We start from the raw sequence: 27,034 nt of genomic DNA, 5'->3' as shown, positions 1-27,034 counted from the left end.
GTAATATTTACTGTTTATTGTGACATCCGTCTAGGCCCCTCAGATTACAGCGTAAATATGTGAGGAAAGGGAGTCTCAGATTCCATCATGCAAAATTTTTCCCTCCATGCTATTGTGATGCAACAGGCTCAATGACATTTCCTCCGGGGACTGGAGAGAGAAAGAGACAAGTGTGGCTCTTCACATTAATAGTCTTTTAAGCCACTAAATTATTTCTTTTATCTGCAGCACTTAGAGAGACTGAGGGATCTCCTTTATTAAAATGAGCAACGCTTTGAAAGAAAAAAAAAAACTTAACAAATACAGACCCACGTAATCCCTGATGCGTTTCTCTCTCTTCCCCTTTGTCTAGCCTCAGTCATCTCTCTGTTTTCAAGCTTTGTGCTGCCCTGCTCTCCAGGTGTTTGATTTATTTATATATATTTCTGTGTTTTTGACAAAGTGTGTGCGTGCCGTAGAATCCTACCAAAAGAGCTAGTGGTTCAGTGTGTGGGGGGTCCCAATGCTCGAGAGCAATAGCACTTCCAAACCCTTTTGTTGGAGTGTTTAGTGCAGGTCGGTGTAGAAACAGGACCTGTGTATGGAGTGAGATCGTGTGTGTGTGTGAGAGAGAGACACAGATATGGGGCTCCCGCAGGGCGTTGGGGGCCCTCATTAAGAATTCTCTCCCATGCAGCCTGGTCCTGGGGAAGCAGTATGAAGATGTGGCTATAGTCTGGATTGAATCCGCCCACTAGCTCTCTCTGAGAAGTCAATTACCACTTCCATACAGGAGGGACTTTTATGAGAGAGAGAGCATATGTGTGTTTCTATCACTTTCTAGTAGTGATTTTGCATAGAATTAGGGTTAATAGTGATACTTTTTTTTTTTTTTTGACTATGATAGAATAGTCTTCCGGACTTAAATGCTTTCTATTCACTGCTATCTAAATTCACTTCTTTCAGATTAAATAATTGTTATCTCAGAAATTTAAGTTATTCTATAATATGCTCATGTTGCTCCAAATTTGTATGACTTTCTTTCTTCTGCGGAACAGAAAGGGCCTGTTTACACCAGTGTTAATTTTGACAGCAAATTTTGATTTAGTTTTAGTCATAGTCTTTTGACTAAAATGCCATTTAGTTTTAGTCATATTTTAGTCATCTGAATTGTTTTAGTTTTAGTCTAGTTTTAGTCGACGAAATACAAAAAGATTTTAGTCGACTAAATCTACAGTAGATTTAGTTGACTAAAATATAATGGGTTTAAATTGAAATGCATTAATTTAGAATTCCTCTAAAATTTCCAAACCCATATACTCCTGGAGAAAACATATATTAACCTGCTAATATGAATGATTTTAAAGTTTGAACGTGCAATACAGATACAGATTTAACTACTGTAATTTAAAAAATATCTTAAAATTAAGTAAAACCACTTTTCCTAAAGTAGAACACAGTATTCTTTTCAATGAATGATATATGAATTCTTTATAACTACTTGCACATCATTCTCTATTCTATCAAGCAGACATATTTATTTGTATGAATTAAATATAATTAATCCTTATTAAAGCTATTAACGAGCAGTGAATGCTTTTCTCTTTTTGTTTTGTTGCTTGATCAATATTAACCTGTTAAGCTGCAACCCCACTTTTGAAAAATCCCCAGAAATGACATACCCAAACTGAAACAGATACAGTTCATGAACCCTTTGCACTAAAAGCACAAGTATGATCTCATTTGAAAGCTGACACCTGGTAGTTTATTGTAAATGTAGAATTAATTATTGTCATAATGATTTTTTTTTTTTAAATAGCTTCAAAGTTTTGTAAAGTTATTAGAATTTTTTTTTATGAAACATATTAATGAAAATAAAATTGAAGTTGGCACTGGAGCAATCTAGAAATGCACTACAGCTAAAGCCACATGTCTGACCATGTTATATTTAAAATATGAAGATAATAAGTCTAAAACTCTGTATTTAGTTAAATGTTTTTCAAGATCATGTCATGACTTTATTTTGATTAGGCTACTCTAAAAATGCTACTGATGTTTAGTCGTCGTCTAAGCATCCATTCAGTCTTTTGTCTCTATTGTTTTGTGGTGCAAACGAGCCCCATTCAGTCTCAGTCTCCCCCTGCACACATTCACACCTCTCCAGCCTGGTTATGGCTCGAAATATGCATTTCTTTTGTCTGCATTATAGTTACTAACGACTGGCTATTCACAGGGTTTTAATCCCTAATTTCTTTTATCAAAGTTCTCACTTCACATTTGAAGTGCACTAAATAGTGGTCAAATGCACTAAAACATATCAGTAAGCATTCTTATTTAGAACAAAATTCATAAAAGAATAACCCCTGGTGGCAGGTGCACCTGGGCTAGCTAGCATGTTAGCTTAGCACACCATCAATACACGACCATTTATGAGATTAAAACCATGTTTGTGCTCCAAACTTACTTCATAACGCAATCGAGTGTTTTAAATAATCTTCTGTGATATAATTTGGCTTCAGATAAAAAAAAAATCAGACAGAAAACATTATTTATAGTTTTATGCACGATGATAAAGTCTATATCGATTAGCATTACATTATAAATATAATATAAAATATAAAATACCTGGCATGGCTTGAAGAACACAGGCAAATCAAATATCATAGCAAACATGTTTATTGTCTTCAAAACATCTTTTATCTGCATATTACAGCGATCTCTGTAGCTTTGTGTGTAGCAGTGACGTCCTGGAATGTCACATGATTATGGCTCTTCTTCATGTCCCATATATGGATTATTTTTTGTGCATATAGCGCCCTCAGGCTATTGGTATGAATTGAAAACACTGCACATCTCAGTAAGAAGCGATCATAATGATTACATCGACGCATTTGGGTATAAATTCAATAAATATTATTCCTGTCTTTAGAAATATGACGTGAATCTATGAGAATATATCAATATTTCTCCAAGTTTGCACATTTTTGAGCTAAAAGCCCTGAAGGACGTTGTTTTGTGTATCGCTGTCATGACGACAGCACGGGAGTTTTTTATGAATGAAAGCGACTGACGCGCATAATTCATATTAAAGGTATCGACTCATTTTTTCATTTCATAACTCCTGAAACAAATTAAGACATAACTGTCACTATAAGTTTCTCAGAATACAATAGTGGTCAAATACTGAAACTTGAGTATTATATCTTTTTAATGATGTATAGTTTGTCAAGGTATAACATTAAATCTGATAGTAACTTTGAACTATATAAATAAAAAAACGCTTCAGTGCGCCCACGCACTGGTGAAGCTTAACAGGTTAAGGACACAGGCCGCATTAGGTTTATTACCCACTGTCACTTTAAGACATCGGATCATGTCCAATGACATCCAATGCACTCATGCACATACGATACACTCACAACTGTTTAAGACATAACCGACATAATTTACGTGAATACTCTCCAAAACGGACATTTAGACAATGTTATGTGTATTTTTCCATTCCGACATGAAAGAGAGCTCAATTCCGTACTCGCGCTGTATAGGTGTCTATGTGCATGGCTGCACGCTTCGGGTCGGGTGTGTGCGCACAGAAAACCGTAACGAATATAGCTCTTTTTTGCGTCGTCACTCTTATTCAGATGTACATGTCTGCTCTACTCATTCTCCCAGACGTTTACATGTTTTAACGTTTTATGAGACATGCAGCGCATGCCAACTCGTGTGCCGCTGGGTAGATCACGTCACAGTACAATTGTGCGCATCTACCACAAACGCTGGACATCAGACTGGATCGCTTCCCAAATCGTCACTATATCTAACATTTTCATCGTCTTTATTCGTTGACGAAAATGTCAATAGATTTTTGTCATAGTTTTTGTCATTCAAAACTAGTTTTTATTTAGTTATCGTCTCGTCTTCGTCTATGAAAAAATGTCGTTGACGAAAATAATGACAAAAATTATTCATCAACGAAATTAACACTGGTTTACACCTGGTCACTTCATGCGTTTTCTCTGATTGGCTTGAGACCGATTTAAATCCGATTGCTTAAATCACTTCAGGAGGTGGTCTGGGCCGCATTCCAGACGAAACTGTAAATGCATCTTGTTGTTGAAACCACATATGCAAATTTTACTCTTCGCAAAATGTAAAAAAATAAACATTTGAAAGTGTTATAGTCAGATATGACAGCGCTACCGCAACACGCATTGCCGCAGATGAATTGCTGTGTATCTCTTCAGCAAGCCAACTCGCAAACTGCCACAAATAAAACAGAAAGTAAGTCGCAGACGCTCAAAACACAATCATCTTCATTAAAAGTAGTGAGACTATAATCTTACCAGTGCTGATGCCACTCTCCTATTGTGGTCTTTAATCTTGAAATTAGCTGATGCTGAATAAAAGGCAGTATATCTGTTACTTTTGCTGACGTGAACTCCGTTAAATTTGCATATAGCGTGAGAATTGAAGATTGGATTTATATCTGTTTTGCAGAGACACATTTATGTGGGCAAGTGTAAATGAAACCGTTTTAACAAATCAGATAGCTGATAGATCAGTAAAAATGCGTGAAATGACCAGGTGTAAAAAGGCTCAAAAGGACAAATATCCTTGCCACTTTGTTAAACAGAATAAAATTGAATAAGGATATTGAGGCTGTCAAGCTTCAAAATGACTAAAAGGTGTTATAGAAATAGTCCATATAGCTTGTGTGCTATATACAATTTCTTCTGAAGCTGTACTTTAGCTTTATGTGTGAAACAGATAAAACATCTAGTTGACATGAGGGTGAGTAAAGGAAAAGTTAACATAACAATTTAAAGTATTATTTGTGGTGAAATTGATATTGCCATTAGATCATGACACTTAATGAGATGTACTGTGATAATAGTGAAGCTCAGCTGAATCAGCAGAGAGTCATTTACATTGGTTTGGAGAAATAAACAGAGTGTAACTGCTAAGTATCTTGAGTTGAATGTGTATATACAGTATTTCTGTCCTTTAAAGCACAGGTGGCTGATATATTATTTTCAAATGTCAATATAGAATAACAGATTTCTGAATACACAGTTTTAGCACATACATATCTTGCTAACTTACTAACCTTTACTAAACGAAATCCAATATTCTGGTATTTCTGCAATCAGTGGTATAAAATAATTAACCGTGAATAATTTTTATTATTCAAGACATTGCAAAAAAAAAATTTTCTCCAGTAAAATCAACACTTGTTAAAGGGACAAATTAAAACAATAAATATGTATTATATAAAATAACTGATGTTAAAATAATTAATCTGGACCCCTGATTGAGAATCACTGCTCTAAAATAGCGTGAATATGCAAAAAGTAGGCTATGTTAGATTGTGATAGTCTGCTGCATCCTCATCTACTCAGCACTCATACAGTAGGTGCTGTTATCTTACATTTTTATATTTCCTTTAAAATAGCACAAAAATCATGTGCAAAAAAATGTTGCTATCAACAGACACAATCCATTCTTAGTGAATTCACCTCATAGAACTGCAGTATGCTGTAAATGTAAAGCATATTATGTGGCATTTGCCTTGCTCATAATTAGCTATTAATCCCTGGTTAGTGTATGTACACCTGTCCTTGCTTTCCCTCTCTCTGTGTGAATCCCTGTGACCTACCCCTAATGGAGAAGGACGACCCGGCGAGCCACCTCGCAAAGGCCAGCAAATGTGGGCGCCTTTCCTCCAAAGGGCAGATCCACGTGTTAACGGAGAGGGAGATCTTCTCTAAATCCCTGCAGCTTTGGGGAACAGCTGCGGGCAGAAGCACAGGGCTCTGTATGGGCTGAGGGGGGTCACTGTCTTGAGCTGAACCAGAACTGAGAGGTGAAGACAGGGATGGAAAGTTGGACAGTCACATGCTTTGTAATGACAGGAAGAGTAACGGGTGTTTCATGTGTGACTGAATTCTATCTTTGATGTGAGGGTTATGTAATGTATTTGGAAGGAGAAGTTGCAAATGGGTTCAGATTAGAGGGTTAGTTTATCCAAACTTGAACATTCTGTTTATTCTGTTAAATAATTCTATGTACTCACTCTCATGTTGTTTCAAACCTCTGTATGACTATTTCTTTTGTAGAGCACACAAGGAGAAGTTTAGTAAAATGTCAGCGCTGCTCTTTTTTGCTTGAAATGGGAATGAGAATGGTGATTTATACTGTTCAGAAAGGACAGTAGTCCATAAATTATATTAAACTGTTATGACTAAAATGACAGTTTTGTGTGATGAACAGACCAAAATGTAAGTTAAAAACCAGTTTGCTGTAGATATCAGATCTTAAATATGCTTAAGAAAGAATAATATATTTGACATCACTGACATAAAATCGGGTATGGCGTGTCTTGAGGCACCATGTTTTAATGTATACAAGTGTGAATTTTAGTTGAAAACACAATTTTATTTTGGTCTTTTCGTCACACAAAGCTGTTGTATGACTTCAAATGAAGTCCATAAGCCAATCAAACAATGTGTGATGCTCCAAAGGAAATGGCCTGCACTTTTTGCCACAAACATGCAAAGGCTAAAAGCAAAACATTAACTTTATCAAATATGTTACTATTATATGTTTGGTGGAATATTGCAAAATACAGTTTGAAGGCCGGCAGAAATGAAAGAAAGTGTGTCATTTCTGTGCCTCTACTGGGACCAAGCAGAATTACTATATGGAAAAATGACTTGGCTTTTTTAATCCAGATGATGTGTAATATTATTTTCTATTCATATTGGTGCCTCAAAATAATAACACTGGATGGCAATGACAAACTCAAGCGACCAGACGCTTGAAATCTTGTGGTAAATAAAACAACTGGCCCGCAGTGTGGTGCTGAGCAGCTTTGGCATGATGAGAGTGATGTGGTTAAACAGGCCATGCTGACGTGATGGCAGCTCTCCATTCAGAACAGGGCCTGAGAGGCCAAGGCCACAGCCTGGCTGAGCAGGGACATTTTCAATAGGAATATTTAATTAGCCCACCATCATTTCAATCATTTATTTTTTAACTTTTTTATTTTTTCATTTAGCACCATACATATATATATACACACACTATATTGCCAAAAGTATTGGGACACCCCTCCAAATCATTGAATTCAGGTGTTCAAATCACTTCCATGGCCACAGTTGTATAAAATCAAGCACCTAGGCATGCAGACTGCTTCTAAAAACATTGTGAAAGAATAGGTCGCTGTCATGAGCTCTGTGAATTCAAGCGTGGTACCATGATAGGTTGCCACCTGTGCAATAAGTCCATACGTGAAATTTCCTCACTACTAAATATTCCACGGTCAACTGTTAGTGGTATTATTACAAAGTGGAAGCAATTGGTAACAACAGCAACTCAGCCACGAAGTGGTAGGCCACATAAAATCACAGAGCGGGGTCGGCGCATGCTGAGGCGCGCATGCTGAGGTGCACAGTGCGTAGAAGTCGCCAACTTTCTGCAGAGTCAATAGCTACAGACCTCCAAACTTCATGTGGCCTTCAGATTAGCTCAAGAACAGTGCATAGAAAGCTTCATTGAAATGGGTATCCATGGCCGAGCAGCTGCATCAAAGCCTTACATCACCAAGTGCAATGCAAAGTTTTGGATGCAGAGGTGTAAAGCACGCCGCCATTGGACTCTAGAGCAGTGGAGACGTATTCTCTGGAGTGACGAATCACGCTTCCCTGTCTGGCAATCCGATGGACGGGTCTGGGTTTGGCGGTTGCAAGTAGAACGGTACTTGCCTTACTGCATTGTGCCATGTGTAAAGTTTGGAGGGGGTGGGGGCGGGGTTGTTTTTCAGGGGTTGGGCTTGGCCCTTTAGTTCCAGTGAAAGGAACTCTTAATGCTCCAGCATACCAAGACATTTTGGACAATTTCATGCTCCCAACTTTGTGGGAACAGTTTGGGGATGGCCCAACATGACTGCGCACCAGTGCACAAAGAAAGGTCCATAAAGACATGGATGAGCGAGTCTGCACAGAGTCCTGACCTCAACTGATAAAACCTTTTACATTTAAAGTTTGGGTAGGTAATTTTCGGAGATGCTAGCAATAGAACATGAACACATGAACGGGAACAGCAGGGGGCAAACAAAAGCATCACGAAAAATTACTGACATCTGTCTAACTCATGAAACGTGCTGATAATGAAATGATGATGAAAATGCATATGTTGACTGGCAGGTAGGACAACCTGACCGAATGCAATGATTGGACGTACATTATATGGTCTTATGCCTTCCACAGACAATATATATAAATATAAATATATTTAGACCACTTAACTTAGTGATTGCTATCAGGATGTGAAGAGACTTTCAGTCAGCATAACAAAAAATGCTTCTCGAACAAATCACCTACCCTGTCTTTAATTACTTTATAAAATATCTGTATCTAATCTACCTAATCTGATCTACCTGGAAAACCTGAAAGCACAGTTTATTTAATTTGCATCTTTGTTTTGTTGTTTATTTGTGCTATTGCTTGTAGTTTGACTATTTGTTCTTATTTTATCACAGACTGTTATTTACCTGACTTTAATAGTGTTATTTATATTTTATATCATATGTCGACTGGAGCTTCAATGTGTCCGTAGAGGGGTGATATATATATATATATATATATATATATATATATATATATATATATATATGTATGCTTTGTTTTTAATTCAGGCTTTTTAATGCAGCCTTAGAATCAGTGGCAGGAACACAGCGTGGTTCATGCAGGTGCACGACGCACACATATAACCCTCTGAGACAGCAGTATTTTGTGCTCATGTTTACTCAAGCTTATCTTACATTGAAAAAAAATGTGTGCAGGAATGACAACCATTTCATGCACTGTACTGTCTCTATATCTGCTCAAAGTATATCAGTTATATGCTGGTCATGTATCTGAAAGTAAACGTGATCCCAGCAGACCTGGAGAATGACGGAGGGTGTCTTAATTGTAACCATAGATAAGAATAAGACAGGTCTTGATCCTTTTCAGACATGGTGAACTGCAAATACCATCAGTTAAAAGGTGCTTTAATGGGCTAATGTGTATCGCATATCAGAGCCCCTGGGTATCTCTTCTGGATTTTTATATTTATTTGCGGTTTATTTAGGGCGTCCTGCGTGTAGTCAGACTGCTAAAGAAATTCAAGAGGAGAGAGAAGAGGGTGGAAACAGGAAACAGCAGTGGCCATATCAAAGAGAGGTTAGCAAATGCTCCACATTGGGCTTGCCGCTGTCCCTGGAGCCCCCGCTAGCCTGTTATCACCCTGCCAAGCAGGGGGGCTTTGAAATTGGCACTTTCCTTCATGTGACAATTGTACCTGCTGATAGACCATTAGATTACTTAGATATTCACTGATTCGCTACCATATTAACCTTGTATTGCTTTCCCCTTCATAACAGTTGTTTCATAGGGCAGTTTTACTCACCCACCCAAGTCTTTTGAAAGTAGTGTCGTAGCAGTTATTTAAACCAACCTTTTGGTGCCCTGGGATTGACAATTGCTTGTGTGTGTGTGAGTGTGTCTGTGAGTGTGTCTGTGTGTGTGTCTGTGTGTGTGTTTGTGGTTCAGGTATTCCAATTTTTTAGTCCCCATGAGGAAATATTATAAATCATACTAAGTGAAAATGTAAAAATGCTGAAAGTTTTCTGTGATGGTAGGGGATACAATATACAGTTTGTACAATATAAAATCATCATATCTATGGAATGTCCTCTTATACATGAAAACCCAGTGTGTGTGTGTGTGTGTGTGTGTGTGTGTGTGTGTGTGGTATGGAGTGAAAGAAAGGGGTTTGACAACATCGTCTCTTTACACTTAAAATAAAATGCATATTTGAAACATCATATAGCTTTTTTTTTAGTTAATTTGGTGAAATTAAATTCATATTACAACTGAAAAGGCAGTGTATGATAAGTTGGAAATTTTGGAAATATTATTGATATCTGTAATTTCTATTGCATAAATAAATTAAATATTAATCAGATTTGCTGTTAAACATTTCCATTCTTAAGAAATATTTGATGGCTAAAACAAATTCCTATATTGTATTTATTTGAAATAGATATTTTTATTGTCTCAACTGTAATAAATCATGGTATCTTACAATTTTGCCAAATTATTTACTAATTAACTTAATACAAATAATTATGAGTTTGATTATATAAGGTTTGACATAAAAGGGCAGAATCAGGGGAAAATTTACAATTTTATTTATTGTTTGACTTTAATATAATCTAGTACAGTTAATATAATCATAATATTAGTAGAATTCCATATTGTTACTATGCATTTAAATGAATATTTTCCCATCTTAATTCTGAGTCCTAAAATATTCCTTCAAGTACTTGTATGACAAGGCAATTCAGACCACAGTGGCAGCCATAAATATATCCATTCTGTGACAGCGCTGGGGTAAAACAACAGAGGACAAACACACATACACACAGATGAGCTCTCCGCTCATCAGACAAACCGCACACGCACACACACACTGTCACACACGCTGACCACCGCACAGCCAGTAGCTCCCTCTGTTGACCACTGCTGAACTGCAGACTGAAGGGCTCTCCCGGCACACAGCTGCCAACCTGCCTTTGTGTCCCCATCAAGACGCAATACAAGAGCACTGCAGCACTCTCATATGACAGGCACAAACACACACACTTTTCAGTCTATTTTCTCTTGCGAGGGACATTGAGTTTCTGAGTCTGAGGAAGCAGAAGCAGGTATTAGAAGAATACTTTTTCGATTTGAAGCTTTGCTTGATAACAGCACGTTTAGGAATCTATGCAAGTGTAAGTTGTCACGTGGTGACTTAAATGGTGCTTCCACATATTTTTAATGTCTATCACACAAATACACAATCAGTCAGACATTATTCATCACAAAAATAATGTAAAAACACAAGCTATGTATATGTAATACTTAATAAATATTTTATATATATATATATTATTTTTTTTTATATATTTTTTTTATAAATATGTTATTACCTATTACTCTCTTTTTAAATGAACATGAATATAAAAACATTAGATTTATGCTGCGTTTTTTTTGTTTGTAGTACAGTTCTCTGCTCAGCTCAAAAGCTTTCACTCTGAGACGCCCTGTACTGACCCGAGTGGCTACAAATAAGCATCCTGCCTCTTGAATTTATTACAGCCCAATTTTTGACAAGTTGATTTTAAACAACTCCAGCGGCGGGAGCATTGACTGTATGCTCGGCGGCTGGTCGGCTGACATGTGACCTAAGTGAACTTGCCCTCCCCTATTGACTGCCATGATTGATGCTCTGCCAAGCTAGCCCTGATAATTCTTAGCCACATGTCAACAGCCAGTGACCAAAAGGGTCATCCCTGTCTTTAACATTTCACACACACAAATAAAAAACACACACATGCTCTCACGCCCACGTACACACGCACAAACGCTTACAAAAGCCAGACTGGAGGCTTTTCATATCCTTTTTGAGACTTTGCACACCCGTCCTTGCTAGTGCCTAATGCGTTTTGTTTTTACATCTCAGAGCTCGTCTTTCAATCTGCCGGCTTGTGAATTGAATGCTCGTCCGTCTCTTGTGGCAGAACGGGATTCGGTTTGAAAGCGAGACGTGGCTCGTTGTAAAACACACACCGTCGGAACAATGGATGCAGAGGCGCTGTGCTAAAACTGCTAATGAAAAAGATGGGCAGCTATTGACACGTATCGACAGCCGCTTCAATCAGCGCAGACTAGTCGTGCATACTTAAGTTCAAATGTATTCAGCGGGGCAGCAGGGATTAAAGGCTGTTAATGGCAGCGTGTAGTAGCGAAGCCAGGCTCGATTCTGAATAACTTTATGGTGCTAAGAGCGCATTGTTGTCATGCTTAAACTTAATGTTGTTAGCATCTTGCTATCAAAGTCAGATTTACCTCAATTTTTCTTGTATGTAGAGGGGGTGACAGAAGTCTGGAGTGATGATTTGGGTCTTTCCAGCCCCACGTGGCCAGTGTTTGGGGGAATGGCTGTCCATTCAGCACAGATATGGAAATGTGACCTAAAGGGGGGTTTGTCAAAAGCAGCCGGGCCACTGTAATTGAATCAATACGTCCGGACACAACACTGCACCCCTGCTGTGAAGCCCAAATGAAAAAAGCACATCGCCTGTGCACAAAAAAACACACAAAAAAAAACACTGTGTCTGCTAGTATGAACATTTGCTTTGCTTTGATTCAGGTTTGATTCATTTTAACCTTTTTCTCTACATGCTTTTAAAGCAAGACCATACAATTTTAATGTGGCCATCTATTTGATTTCCTCTTTTTCCTTTTCGACAGTCTCAGTGTGCATCTTAGTTCCTCAAGTATGAGCAGATAAGTTTTGTCTGTTAGCTCCTGCGCTCAGCATTTGATCTACGTGGAACTCAATATGAGGAATGTTTGTTGGTCTCATGGGACCCGAGTGAACACAGGTATCCCTCCTATCTGCATTCAAACATTACGGCAGTTCCCATTCCCCTCATCCTCTTCATTTCCGTTTGTCACAGTGCAATTAAAACAGTTTCAAATGGCAGTCGGCTGCCTGTCGTTTACACACAGCACTTTGAAACCGCTGCTTTAGTATTTTTTAATCATGTGCCTTGTTTTTGTGGTGCAAAGATTGCAGAGACTGTACATTGTTTAAAAGCAGACAGATGAATAAATTAAACAAATGTAACTTTCGAAGTGTGAGTGTGTGTGTGCACGCGCTGGCCGACCGAAAACAGTAGTGTTATTTCGAACTCCTTTGTTAGACCCAGAGCGTCCTTCAGCAATGGCAGCAGACTCCCATGTAATAAAAATAATCTTCTTGCAGTCTTTTACCTTTCTCTGGAAACAAAGCTATGCGATTCTGATCGTTCAAACGCATTTCCTTTTCTTTTTCCTGCCCATCTGTTATTCAAAGGGAAAAGCCTGAATTTCACTCAGTTGTGTCTATATGTGCCATATCAAGCTTTTTCTTTCTTTGTGCAGTTTAGAAGTAGATCTTATTTCCCCGAAAGATATTAGTTTCCAGTGATGTGTGCATTGCATTGATCTGCGCCTCTTTATTGTTGATGTGCATCTCTCATTCGATATATCTTACTCTACACAACGCACCTGCTGCCTACCTGAGCCTTAATAGATGTTTGTACAAATGGTTTTTTTTTTTGGTTATTATTTTTAAGTTGTTTTTTTAAAAATATAGATGTTTTATGAATGTTTTAAGCAATTAAATGACAATGACTACTGAAATTTAAATATTAATGAAAATAAAAATAATATTGTTAGAATGATAAGGATTGTTGAAAATAGCAAAGATAAACAACTAAATGCAAATATTGAGTTTGTTTTAAGTAATAAAATTACAAAGTCAGTACCTGATTTATTTATTTAAAAATATTGTTACAATTTATGATTTGTTAAAAGTTTGACTGCTTTGTGAATTATTATTATTATTATTTAATTTTTTTTAATTATAAGGATTTTTGAAATGTTGAATGATACATTACTTCATGTTTATTAACAGTATTAAACTGTTAATATAAATCAAGTCAATCAAACAAATCTAGTTTTGTATGTGAGGTCCTGGGAACAGGTTTAGTTTAGTTTCACAGACCCAAGGCAAGCATTTTAAAGAGATGTCTGCCTCCAAAATCCCCACAAGTTTGAAATATGAAAGACGGTCAGATGCAATTTCTGTGGCGGCGTGGTGGGGCAGGCACAATGGTTTGTGGGCCGGTGCGGCACCTGAATTTTCTTATCAGTGGGGAATTGCGGTGTGCTGAGATGCCAGCAATATCTTCCCTGCTGCTGCTGGAAATGCAGCGAGCCGGTGACACACGTGTAAACATACACACGTACTTGCGAACCGCGCGTGCCGGCAGCCTGGATGCCCCGCAAATGTGGCTCAATCATTCTAGAACAAAGGGGTGCCTTTGATCTTTCCTCAGCCTTTCCTCGCTGTATCTGTCAGTGATGTGGTCACGGTAGCGTGTGTCCACTCCCTCACTTCCACATTTGCTCTGATGGGCTGCTGTTATGATGTTGCGGTTGATTGCTACGGTTTTTAGGACTGTATTGCTTCCAATTTCCCTGTTTCCACTTACTTAAAGTGCACGACAGTATTCGCAACCCGAAAACAAAAAGACGTTTTTTCTTAAAGCAGAACAAACAGTACTTTTAAATTCAAACTCACTGATTGTTTGTATGTTTAACATTTTTTGATGTTCTACATGCAGGTGTAAGGAAGAAACAAACGACGGGCGGATGCAAAGCTAACGGCAAGCGGCTTCATTCACAATGTTTTGTATCAACAAAGTGAGCGGTTTTATCTCCGCACTTGACAGCGCGAGCCGATAAGCATTGCTGAGGGAGAGACGCGGGCTGCTTCTTTAAACCCTCTCTCACCCCCACTTTCCCTCTCATTACACCACTCCCCCTCCCTCCTTCTCTCTCTCTCTCTCTCTCTCTCTCTCTCTCTCGCTTGCTCTTTGTCTTTCCCCTCCCCTCTCTCCCTGCTCCGTCTCTCTGTGGGCGCAGACACTACCCTGTCTCACTCCAATTGGCTGGGAAGCCACCAATCTGGCATGCGGGAGGGCCGGGGGGACTGCATATGCAAAGCCCTGCTTCATATTAATGAGCAGCAATCGTGGCTTTAAGTCCTTGATTAGAAGAGTGCAAGAGCTTTTGGTCCCAACTGGCTGTGCCTATAGGCTGTCACCGGGAGAACGGTCCTGTTAATTGCACTGCTCAGTCACGGAAGGGAGAGAGAAGAGGAGGAGGTACAGAGAGAGAGAGAGAGAGAAAGAGGAGCGGAGACAGAGAAGCCAGAGTGAGAGAGAGAAAACTTTAATTTATAGAAGAGGTTTGCTCAAACGATGATCGCAGAGCGCACATGGATTCGGTAGAACTTTCGCTCCCTGAGTGTTTTTCCCTGCACTCCGATCAACAGTAGGTACATTTTCCTTCCTCGTACTTCTACTTATAGTTATGTATCTGGCTAGACTGTTTGTTTTGTCTGTAGTTCCTGTCCTGGCAGTGTGTTTGTGTTTGTTTGTTTGTGTGTTTATGTGTGCATGTGGTCACTGTAGTCCTCCTTGTCAAGGTTGTTTTTGCTGTCAGGTAGCGTCTGGAGCTGTGAGTGCGTACTTACGTCGTGCCGGTAGCTGACGGCTTATCCACTATTACAGCAATCTGTGTCCGCTTTGACAGGACAGAGAGTGTTTTGTGTAAATCATTAGGAGTGTGTGGCGGAAAACAACATGAGAGAGAGAGTGCAGAGGGAGGAGGGAAAGACGAAAGCCATGGGATGGAAGGGAGAAAACGGTCTTAGGCTTCTTGCATCGCAGACCGGTCGCACAGCATGTGGCCCGCTAAATGTATTAAAGACGGTGTGCTGGATCAGAGAGAGAGAGAGAGAGAGAAAGGGAAGGAGGGAGGGATTGAGTGCGCGGGGCACGAGCGGACGGTCCAGGAGCCGGTACAGAGAACAGCTCTATAGCTTCATATTTATCCCTGTCCTGCTTCCCTTCTGTCAGCACAGAGCGAGGAAATGTGAATACACTGATTTAGATGTCAAGCACTGTGCTGACGGTTTTATTCTAGACTTTTATTCTGTTCTAAATACCAGATATTTAATTTAGTTGTTTGGCTAAATCATGCTTATATAAAATCACCTGAGATAAAAGCTAAAAATTCTATATTTTTATGCGAGACGGTTAAAACAACATGCATAGTGGGTCTTGAAAAAAATATGAATTCATAAAACAAGTAAAAAAAATAATCGATTTAAAAATGAAACTTTTATAGACCTTTAAATCATGTCTGCTCGTAAAAAAGGTGCATTATTTCGTCAATCTTTGCATTCTGAATCTGCCAAAATAGTGATGTAGCAGAACAAGTGCACGTACAAGTTTGATTAAAGAAACAACAGAACTATTAACCTCTGCCCTGTGCTGCATATGAATACTGATAAGAAAAATAGGCTGTGAACTGACAACACCTACAGGATGAAGAAAAGAAAAAAATACACATAGAGACTGAGAAGGGTCAGAAAGATCACAAACAGGTAACCATCCTGGTCTCCCAAACCTTCAGCCACCGTCCTGCAAAGTACAACACACCAGCAGCTCAACTTCTTCCTGAACGCTTGTGCGATTTATAAACACACCTGAAGAACATATGCTAGCGTAGTTGTGAAAGTCGACGTATTTAGGGAAGTTTGAGATTTGAAATATCCTATGTTGTTGGAATGACAGCAGTCGTGTGGATGTGCTGGCACACACCCTGCACAGGATCATTAGATTGACTGGATTATTCAGACTCATGAAAGGAAATTCGGAGATAAGAGTGTCGGTTCCTCACAGCCTTTTAGCCATTTGGCGCTCGCTCGCTGTTTGATCTTTATTTTAACACAAATTGACTACTGAGATTCTAATTAGTATATTAATGATGGTAATAACAACAAGTGCTGGTTTAGCTATTATCATAATTACAGACTCTCACCGTCTGCATGTACATTTACATCTGCACGCTCATTTAAATATTTACATTCACAGTTGGAGATATTATGGAGCGTGTTTGAATGTCTTTTTGGATTATCTTAATTATGATGGTAACGTTTATATCTTTAGAAATGTGTTTTTTATTAAATAATATAATTACTATTGCTATTATTATTTAGATATTAGTTTATCAAATTATTTTGGATTTCTAAATGTTAATTGTTTGTTTTATTTTTAAAAATGAAGAATTTTTGTAAACATTTTTTTTTTTTTTTAAACAAAAAATATATTTTAATCAATTAAAATTTGTTTTATACACTATATAATTTGTTTTAAAAATGACAGTTTTCCCACATATGTGGTGTACAACTTTGATTGTTCAGCGTGTTTTCAGTTTTGTTAAACGAATGAATGAGGACATTTATAAGACTTCCAAATTTACGTGAAGAAAATCATGAAGCTTCTCAAAAAGATTGTCATAAAATTACATGCATGCTTTTTATAATTGTTCACTTTTGCATTTTTACTCAAAACCTTTACAACATTTTTGGAATGTACATACATCAGAAAAAGAAACCATTTTGAAGCAAAAAGGAGAGGAAGGAAATTACATCAATGCTTAATGCTTGACATTTTTTAATTTCATCGGAAGCCAGCAGTCAGCTTTTTAAAGGCAATAGAGTGTGAATGTCCACTGGAAGTGCGGGTGTCATGTGTGTAAAATCACTGCTGGCCTGCAGTGGGCTGAATAGTTCAGCTCAGAATCGTGCAGAAGGTGTCTGAGCGTTCACTCATGCGTGTTCAACCTTTTGTCGCTTTTGCGGATGATTTTAAAACACCAAACCCCCCCTGTGGCCCTTGAAGAAAACTTGATTTTGCGTTTTCCTTCCATCCATCCGTACTCCCCTCTCTCTCTCTCTCTCTCTCTCTCTCTGTCTCTCTCTCTCTCTCTCTCTCTCTCTCTCTCTCTCTCTCTCTCTCTCGTACGAGAAGCGAATGAAACCCCAGAGGCTGGGATCAGCAGGAATAAAGAGAGATTGTGTAAATTAAATTCCATTTAATCTCCTTATAAAATCATTTACTTAATTCATCTGTCAAATGATGTCAATATGCACAGCGCAGATTTATTTATTCTGCCATGTGTGGCGTGTGTGTGTGTGTGCGGGGAGGCCTTTGTTGCCGTTCAGCCCTGATTTGGCTCCATCCCATTCCCCTGTGTGAGAGGTGTCGTGGCTCGTCCTGCATGTCTTTCTCTTTCCGTGGCCCCTTGTCGATTACTGTCTGGACACTCTTTGTCTTTACGCTGTCCTGCTTATTGGAGACAGAGCATTGCCACTTCCCCTTATTTGAAGGGGTCTGAGGCATTCCAAGGGTAATTAACTCCAGTTAAAAGAGAACCCCCCTCCCTCCCGGCCCCTCCAGCGGCCTGTCATTCAGGAGAAAAGAGAGGCCGGAGGGGGGGGGCTGTAAGGAAAAAAGGGAAGCTATATTTTTGCCCTTTTGTTGAAAAGTGCAATAAGTGGCCCGTCGGACGGACACACACACTCGTGTGAAACGGTCGCACGCAGGTGCCGTGCACATGAAAACACACGGCCAGCCGTGCGCGCAGGAGCCTGATGATGCAGTTGTCAATTTGTGTGATTTATGCATCAATCCATCAGGATTTTCCGAATGCAGTGCGGCATTTTTTTTTTTTTACGAGAAGTTGAATAAGGGTTTTAACAGGGCCCACGCCAGCTGAGACTCGCTCGTGTGCGTCAAAAAACAACCCACTGCCATTAGCGATTAGACCCCTGCATTCGTGCTTTATCCTTTTCTTTAAATGCAATTCTTAGACCTTCATTTCCCCTTTGCTCCTGTCTTTATTTTGCGAATGATTCGTCCTGCTGCGTGCCAGAGAGTGGCAGAGCAGGCGCGGGCCGGCTGAGAGCCTGTAGGATACAGTTACAGCAGGTCAATAGGGAGTGTGGTCACTCCAGAAGCAGGAGGGTCCACGAGGGCTAGATAAGGGTGTAAAAATAGTGCTTTTAGCCACTGCGTTTTCCACCAGCTCCCAGCAGACTCACCGTTTGTCTCTCGGCATGCGGATAGCTTTTCTGATTCTGTTTTCTCTTCCTGTTTAGTTATTTTTCACCAGAAGATGCATTACAACAAATGAATGTGGTGGTTTTGTTTGTAAAAAATACAATAGTATAAAATTATTTTAGAAGTAGACTAGGACAGTATATAAGTGATAGGAGAAAATGATAATTACTGTAGAATATAAGATGAAAACCAGGATGGCAATTTTTATGGTACAGAGATATGAGCATTTGCATTTGTCTGTTAATGATCATGTGTGTCTATGCATAGGTGTGAAAGTACAGGATGTTACAAATTCCAGATGGGTAAAGTTTTTCCAGCTCTAGTGGTGTAGATCCGGACTGATTTTTGAATCTCTTTTAGCTCCATTGGTCTTCAATGAAATTGTGAAATTGTGATGGTCTTGTTGCAGAGAAAGGGAAATGAATCGCCCAGCTGGGTGACGGATGACAGTGAAATATTTCTCTGCGCTTTCTCCTGTCATACATCACGTGTGTGTGTGTGTGTGTGATGAGATCAGTATGATGCGTACCGTGTAAGGCCCGACTCCATGCAGTCAGCTGTAGAGCGTTTCTGGAGGCTGTTCTGGACTGTAACATCTCTTTGAATCGCTGAACTTCAGCACTGTTCAGATACTTAAATCATTTTATTTCTCTATTATCTCATTTTTTTGCATGGCATTGAATTATTTTAGTGCATTAATTCAGTCAGGATATTTAGAAAAAGTGATTTTTCAAAATGTCGCAAACAGATGTATTAATATCTATATGCTCACCCTCAGGCCAATTCTTCCCACAAATAAATCAGAATGGTGAAATCCTTAGAGAAATGTGCTTCATTAGAAATTCAAATGCCGCTAAATCAAGCCTATCTCTGTCATTTTCTTCAGCATATTTATGTGCATTATCTTTCTGTGTTTGCTTAACATGACTTTTTAAAACCTGTTTAAACGTGTCCCTTGGAAACGCTTATGCAAACAGAAGCTATTGTTTCTTTTTCGTCTAGAATGCGAAAAAGCTTGTCTGAGTTAATTCAAACGAGTGTTATTTCGCCCTGCTGTAGATTATCAAAGCGATCCATGATGGGAGGCTTCTGAACAAATCTGCTTATGTGCTGTAATTTTTCCAGAAAGGGGATGTATGTACCTGACTGTGGCCTGTGGCACTTTTTAAACTCGGGGTTAGATGTGCAGTTGCATCACACATGTATGTGCAGGTATCAAAGCAAATTTTTTGGGCGTACTTTGCGGGATGTAAGAGCAGATCTGTGTATGTTTGTGTGAAGTGTCAGACGGGTGTATTTGCGCTTCATAGCTCCGTTCTCGTCTGCTCCCAGCCCCTGTTGCGCGGCGAACGGCTGCATTCCCGTAGAGATCCGCATGCTTCCAGGCTGGAGCGCCCGCACGCGCTCCGTCATATTAAAGCTGACAGTCCATCTGCTGTGTGGCCGTCCACGCTGCCTGTGCTGCCCCTGCGTGCGAGGCCCGCATTTAATTCCACCTGTCCCGTTCTTCAGCCTTCAACCCCCAAAGGTTAAATCACGTGCTCGTCGACGTACAATAACAAGAATCCCTGCTGACACGGTTTAAAGCCGCCACCGGCGGCATCTGTGGCATGATAGCGCTAGTTGTGTGGCATTTAATAGCTAAACATTTTGCTACAGAAATTATTTGTAAATTTGTTTTTGTTTATAAGCATGTGTAAATGGTTAATTGTGCATGTGTGTTTTAGCTGTTTGGAGGACCGTCTTGTACTTGGTAATTAGTAGGATATGAGTAACCAGCCTAGGTTAGCTGTCAGGAAGGAGTGGAGGGAGAGAGAGAAATAGGCATGGCATTTACCATGCATGGGGTGGCCGTTCCTGCATAAGAAAGAATGGCACCTGTCTAATCAATCAGACCCCCACTATTCACAGATGGAATAGCAACACATGAGTGAGTCACAGAGCATGGCTGCAACACAGACACGCAGACACACACACTCTTGGCTTAATTCAGCTCATTGTCCTGCGTGTTAATCCTTGTCCGCATGGATGCAGTACTTAGGCGTTTTGACAGTAGCGTGAAATGGGCTCAGGTAGATCCCTATAGATTCATTCTCTCCTCTAGACTACGCCTGTTTCTCCCACTGATGTGAAGTGACACTTCATTTTCGTTGTTACTCTTGCTTTCATTGTTTACCATCCTGTTATTTCTGAAAATTATCTTTTAGTTCTTACTGAAATTTTATAATAATAATATGTTATTAATAAGAATTTTATTATTATTATAATTTATTATTATTATTATTATTAATAATAATAAAATAATACGTACTAAAAGGAAATATTATGTGAATTAATTTGAATTAAAGCTCAGGTAATTCAGTGTATGCAGCATAATATTGATCTGCTTTCATTGTGACTTCGTGGTGAGATTATCAGACAATGTCAATTTTTTTTGTGTGTGTATTATTATTATTAATAATATTATTTAGTCTGTTTTTATTTGTATTTTATTTATTTTTTTATTTTCTCGTTTATTTTATTTTCCCCCCTTATTTTATAAAAAATTGTAAATGTTAGTTAAGACGTAAGTAAATGATTAATGGGACATGCTGTAAAAAATGTTCAAATTTAAGGAAACATTTTGACTGTGCTCAACAATCCAGCAATCCTGCCCTAATTAATTTCCATATATTTGAATAAACTATTTTACTGTACATACTCAGAGGCCACAATTACCATGTTATTTACATAGCTCTGTCACATATGCTGTTCTGAAATATCAGCTGTACTTTAGCATTCAAGATGAAATAGGTATTTTTGTTTTCTGGAAGTGTTCAGAGAATGACTGAGATAAATGTGTGCGTTTGTATATGTACGTGTATATGTGCATGTCTTACTGTGCATGTTTTTCATGTGTTGTGTTGTGGTGTTTACTTTGATTTAAACATTTAAGATGATCTCTTATTCTTCTAAAGAGATTTTATATTCTTGAAATGCATGTAAATATGTTTAGAAAATGCATTTACTGTATTGTTAATGTACTATTTTACATGCAAACCTTCCTTTCTGATTTCTTTTCAGATGTTTAATATTGTGCCACTAAAGTCAAAGAGTTTATTGGCTTTTGATGTAATTTTCATCCTCGTCTGCTGCTGATGTGTCCTGTTATATACAGCATGGCCTGTCGGGAATAAAATAAAAAAAAATAGCACACTGCTTTAGAGAGCATCCCAGTACTTAATGACAGATATTTAATGCCGCTGGCATTGGGAGTGCAGTAGTGTGTTTGTGTGTAAAGTCACGTTAAAAAGAGTTGAGAGAAACAGGAGTGTATCAGGCCGTGTGGCGTGTGTGATGTGGGGCTTATCGATTCCGCCGCTCACTCGCCCAGAACTAAAGCCAACACATTACGTGTGTGTGTGTGTGTGCGTTGCTTTTTTTCCACTAAGCTCTGACTGGCTCTTCAGCCTCACTCACACACACACAGCACACGCTCTTCTGCCCACTGTTTATGAGGTAAACACACACTCTAAAGTGAAGCTCTCCAGAATTAACTCTCAAATTAGCAATGATTGCGACAAAATGATTTGACAATCACTGTTGTTTATTCACAACATACTACTTTCTGAAATAATGAAATGGCGCCTGAAGTTTGTGCATTTTTTGTGGTTTTCATGTTCTCTAAATGGGATTTAGTTACTGAGAAATTGATTAGGCTTCTAATTCCAATAAATACTAAAACTACAATGCAAAAAAAGCGATACAATTAAACTTTAGACTTTAAGATGAAAGTGCAAGATTTTTTGCAGAAAAAGAAAAAGCAAGAAATGCCTAAACTTCATCGCAGACAGATCGACAGAAAGGAAGACGAGAGCCTAAGAAAGAGAATGGCAGGAAGACCGACAGATCTTCATGGCTGCATTCTCTCAGACAGCCGCTGAAGCACAGCATTAGTTGAGTGATTAGTTTCATCAGTCCGAGTGTGGGGACAGTTGGGGGTTGTGCAGCTCTAATGACATTGAACGTGTTTGCTGAGTTGGAACGGAGAAGGAGAATTAGGGGCCTCCTCTGTTAATTAGAGAGTGTGGCAGACTCATACACTCAACCGCACTGCCTGTGGCTCATACCACTTCACTTCCTTTACTTTTATCGTACAAAATCTTCAGAATCTTCAAAAATTAGTGTTTCAGAAATTTTCACCTTTGATGGAAAGGTAGTTGTTTTAGCTGAGAACTTGAAGTGTGTGTTAATGTGAACAGGTGTTTTTCTAAGGTACTTTAGTTGCCTCAATTAATTTCCATAAGTTTGTTTAAAGATTTTGCTGTACTAACACAAAGGCGAGGGGTTATTTACATACAGTAAGTCTGCAACAGACACTCCTAAAACATCTGTGTCTTTTGTTTTCTTGTGAGAAAGCACAAGGAGTGTTTTCTTGGAGTGTTTTCTATGTATTTATGTGATTACCTGCAGCTGCGACTTTGTTAAAACCAAGATTTTGATTAGTAATGACGTCAATCTTTGCCCTTGAATCACTACTTAAATGCTAAACGGCCTATGTGTAGCAAATTAACTCGTACAGGTGTGACGTCAAACCTTTCCCTGTACATTTGTTTTTATATGGCCATTTCTCAACCCGTTCTGAACCCTCTGATTCGGCGGGTTCCATAAAGCTACAGGCTCTCTCACCCTGATGTGTACAGGGGCCACGGGCGTGCGCTGATCTCCCCGATTCCTTCTTTTATCTGCCGACACCCCAAACTTGTTAAATCGGAGGCCAGGAGATTGATGAGTCTGTGCATTAAAAACGTCAAGGCAGGTTTCAATTAGGTTCTGGCATTAACAAAAGAGCCCAGGTTTACCCTCTTCCGATCCTCAGCGGGGACGCACAGTTACAGCGGATCCATTGAAGAATGCCGGTCAGGAAAAGAAGGAATATTTTGTCTCGCAGTGTGCCGAGCTGCGTCACTGTCTGTCAGCAGTTAATGGCTCAATGGTTCTTTATCAGAATTCCTCAGTCCATCTCTCTGACCCTCGTTTTTATTCCTTTTCTTGCTCTCCCTTTTGTTGTAGAATGAATTTATCAAAGGCCCAAGTTAATAGCGAAGATAAGTACGCCAAATGCGGCGCTTGGAGAACACAACAGCAATACGACATCGAGGCCAGTCACATGCGTGATGCACATGCTCTATATAACCAAAGGTAAGGAAAGGACCAATAATAGTGTCATCAAAAGCCAAAATCAGTTCTGGTGATTATTGTTTTATTTCTTTGTGTGTTTGTTTGTGTTTTGCCTGCCCAGCTATTATTTATCCATGCCTGCTTCATTCAAGTCAGTGTCTTAGTCTAGTTCGTCTAGTGTCTGTGCGTGTTGTTGTCAAGTCGCAGGATGTAACTGTTGCATGACGTACCCATTGTGCACTAAACACCTTGTCCTAGGCTGTTCCCTGGGCCTGTAACTATATGCCAAACACTGATACAAAGTAATCAGGTCATATTCATTTGTGTTATTTTTCAATGTGTGTGTGTTGATGGAGGGACATTTGTACATATGTTTCTGCCCTGAGCTTTGGTATAGATAGATAGATAGATAGATAGATAGATAGATAGATAGATAGATAGATAGATAGATAGATAGATAGATAGATAGATACGCTCAGATTGAATATGGTTGTGGGTTTAGATGGATAGGGAAAGTTTATGTTGAGTTTATGGGTATAGGTTGGAGAGGTTGCCGGTTGTCGTCCCCTCCAGATGCAGAGGAATGTGTTAAATGCTTCAAGGATTCCGATTAGCATATAAATTTAGATGTATGAAGATCATTGCTCCGATCACGAGTCAGTGAGTTTTATCTAGATTTAGTGGGGGCTGATTTGCGTATAAAATACAGCCAGATGTGACCAGTTAAGAGTCCTCACCAGGCCCTTCTATCTCTCTCTCTCTCTCTCTCTTTCTCTCTCAGGCCATCTTCTGTAAAATGTCTTTGTTTGACTGTTGTAATTTCAGGTCATTTATGGTTATTACTTTAGAGGTTACGGAAGGGTCAGAAAGAAAAGTGCCTTCACTTCTTTGATTTATTTTCAAAAGGTACATTTTATTTTCTTTGAAATATAAATTAATTTTCAGTAACATTTGTATTTATTCCATCATTTTAATTTACAAAAAAGTGCTTCAAAGAAACAATATCATTAGTCACAGTGTGCAAAGCATTGAATTGTAATGTAGGAATGGCTGTACTGTATGTCACTTTAAACACTCAACTTCCTCTTTCTCGTCATCCACTGATGTTTTTGGGGTATTGTTAGGTGTGTGTCCTAAGGCAGGATTTTTTTTTAACAAACCTTTTAAAAGAAGGTGACTGTGCTTTGACAGGGACCCTCAAATGTATTACAAGGATTGGATTTGGAACAGGTTAGTCTGGGTCAAACCAATTAGGCTCCATTCGCATGCAAGAAGTCTTTTCCGCTCTAAGCCAATCAGGATCACGTTACTGGCATAGTCTAAGCTTGTGGTTCTCTATAGACAGGCCTGCCAGGCACTACCGTGTCACGCCATGGGCCTGAAGCAAAGCATGTTGGGAGATGGAGGACATGGCTCTTACCCTGAACATCCACATTGGTCACAGCACAGTTTGAAATCTTGTGTATTCATTTTAAGATGCTTAGATGTGCATCAGTGGTGTTAATTCAGGGAGGAGTGCAATGCCAACTGCGTTGCATTTAGAAAATTCAATTTTGCGGATGATTTTCCTCCAATGCCAGGCACAGACATGTCAAACACATTCACACACATGCCAAACAGGGCAGGATGTTTTACTAGCAGCTGTATCAGAAGATTTGAGGTCAGTCACGCATAGATTCACACACATGCACTCCTGTAAGCGCACATTCATGTAGTCATGCAGCGATGGTCATCAAACCGGTACTGTCACGCATGCACACATGCATAGACATATGATACACAAAGACATATTGTTTACAGTTCAATCAGTTATGCCAGCATAAGATTCATAAAGATTCATGGGAAAAACATACATTAATACAAAAGGGCGCAGGTTTGCTGGGAACCAGGAGAACTTTGAACGCTTGTGGAAGTCTGCTCAGAAAAATAAATCCCTTTACTGAAATAGGCGAACACCCACCTTCAACACTTCCTCACACACATGCACACACCTTCCGCTGATAACTCTCATCTCAGAGCGGAGTGAGAGAGACAGAAGCCTGGTCCTGGGGTCAGGGGAAAAACCTCTCCATCTGCTGGTGAGCTGTTACCCAGATGCAAGCCATTTCCCAGATAAACGGAATCAACTGATTTAGCTCCTTGGCCTCCAGAGGCACTGTTTTATTTATATGATCAAATACTCGGAAAATGATTAATTTGTCAAGGGAGCGGCTTGTTACTGTAAATTTAGCGGGTTGCGTAATAAACTAGATTGCTCTAAACATAGATGGGAAATGAAGGGCTTTTGGGTTTATAACTGGGAGGATTATTAGACTTAGGTGTTTTAGATTGTAGTGTTGAAACTTAAAATCTCTCAGGAGTCTTGGGGCCGAATGTGATGGTCAGGGACCACTTGTTGGAAATAGCTGGATGTTTTATTGAAATGTTGTGTCTTAGTGATAGATGTGGTGTTTGTATGACATTTTTCAGTTAACATTTTTTTGTTAATTTATTTCAAATTTAAATAATGACAAAACAATATTGATATTATTGTGAATACTATTGATACCTTAAAATAATTAAAAATATAAGTATAGTTATGATATTCTTGTAATATTTTTTTTTATATATATATATATTTCAGTTTTCACATTAGCAGTACTTAATGAAAATGTAGTGCTATTATCATTACTGGTTTTATATTTAAATGTTTTTTCTTATTGATTATAATATTTTATTTTTCTTGTATGTATAGTTATTCTGTTGATCTATTGCAATTATTATTGTTTATATGAAAATAATAATAATTTATAATTACAATACACACACAAACACATGTGTATAATATATATTGTCAGAGACAATTATAATTTATTTATTATTATTTATATTAACACATACATAGTAAATTATAAATACATTATTATTGTCTCTGACAATGTTAATAAGGGATACTAAGCAATAGTATAGCTGTGGTAGTTCTGTCAGTGAAGGTAGAGTGATGTTACAATCTTGATCATCAATGCATTAAAGATGCTGAAAAATGACTTGACTATTTGCGCCTCTTCTTTCACCCTAATGAAAGTGCCTGTAGACATGGAGGGTGTTTCGTTCAGGGTTGGGGACCGGCTCTGTGCAGAGAGAGAGAGAGAGAGAGAGAGAGAGAGAGGCAGAACGGGTATTACAGAGGTAAACCCGATTATGGGCCGAATGTGAATTAGATTTTGTAACAGATGGTGGTGTTGAAAATTTAAGATGCTTTGCGGCAGGGGAAGGCGACAGCAGCTCGGCGCGTCTCCATGT

General features: G+C 38.9%; 1 protein-coding gene across 24 annotated transcripts in view; it reads left to right on the top strand.

Moving 5' to 3' along the window:
* Positions 1-27,034, top strand: part of esrrga (estrogen-related receptor gamma a) — a 250,589-nt gene that overhangs the window by 164,344 nt on the left and 59,211 nt on the right. For 14 of the 24 annotated variants that reach the window (XM_079853338.1, XM_079853327.1, XM_079853348.1 and 11 more), the window contains one exon: positions 23,645-23,773. The exons of 5 other annotated variants lie outside the window; for them this stretch is intronic. In XM_079853338.1, coding sequence (XP_079709464.1) covers positions 23,645-23,773 — 129 coding nt within the window. Of the gene's footprint in view, positions 1-14,668; positions 14,955-22,508; positions 22,528-23,644; positions 23,774-27,034 lie in introns of those variants that run through there. 5 more of the 24 variants (XM_079853344.1, XM_079853345.1, XM_079853332.1 and 2 more) reach the window with 5 other exon arrangements.

This window comes from Squalius cephalus (assembly GCF_949319135.1).
Source record: "Squalius cephalus genome assembly, chromosome: 20".
NCBI lineage: Eukaryota > Metazoa > Chordata > Actinopteri > Cypriniformes > Leuciscidae > Squalius > Squalius cephalus.
Note: the sequence above shows the minus strand (reverse complement) of the source record. Positions and strands in the feature narration are given on the sequence as shown.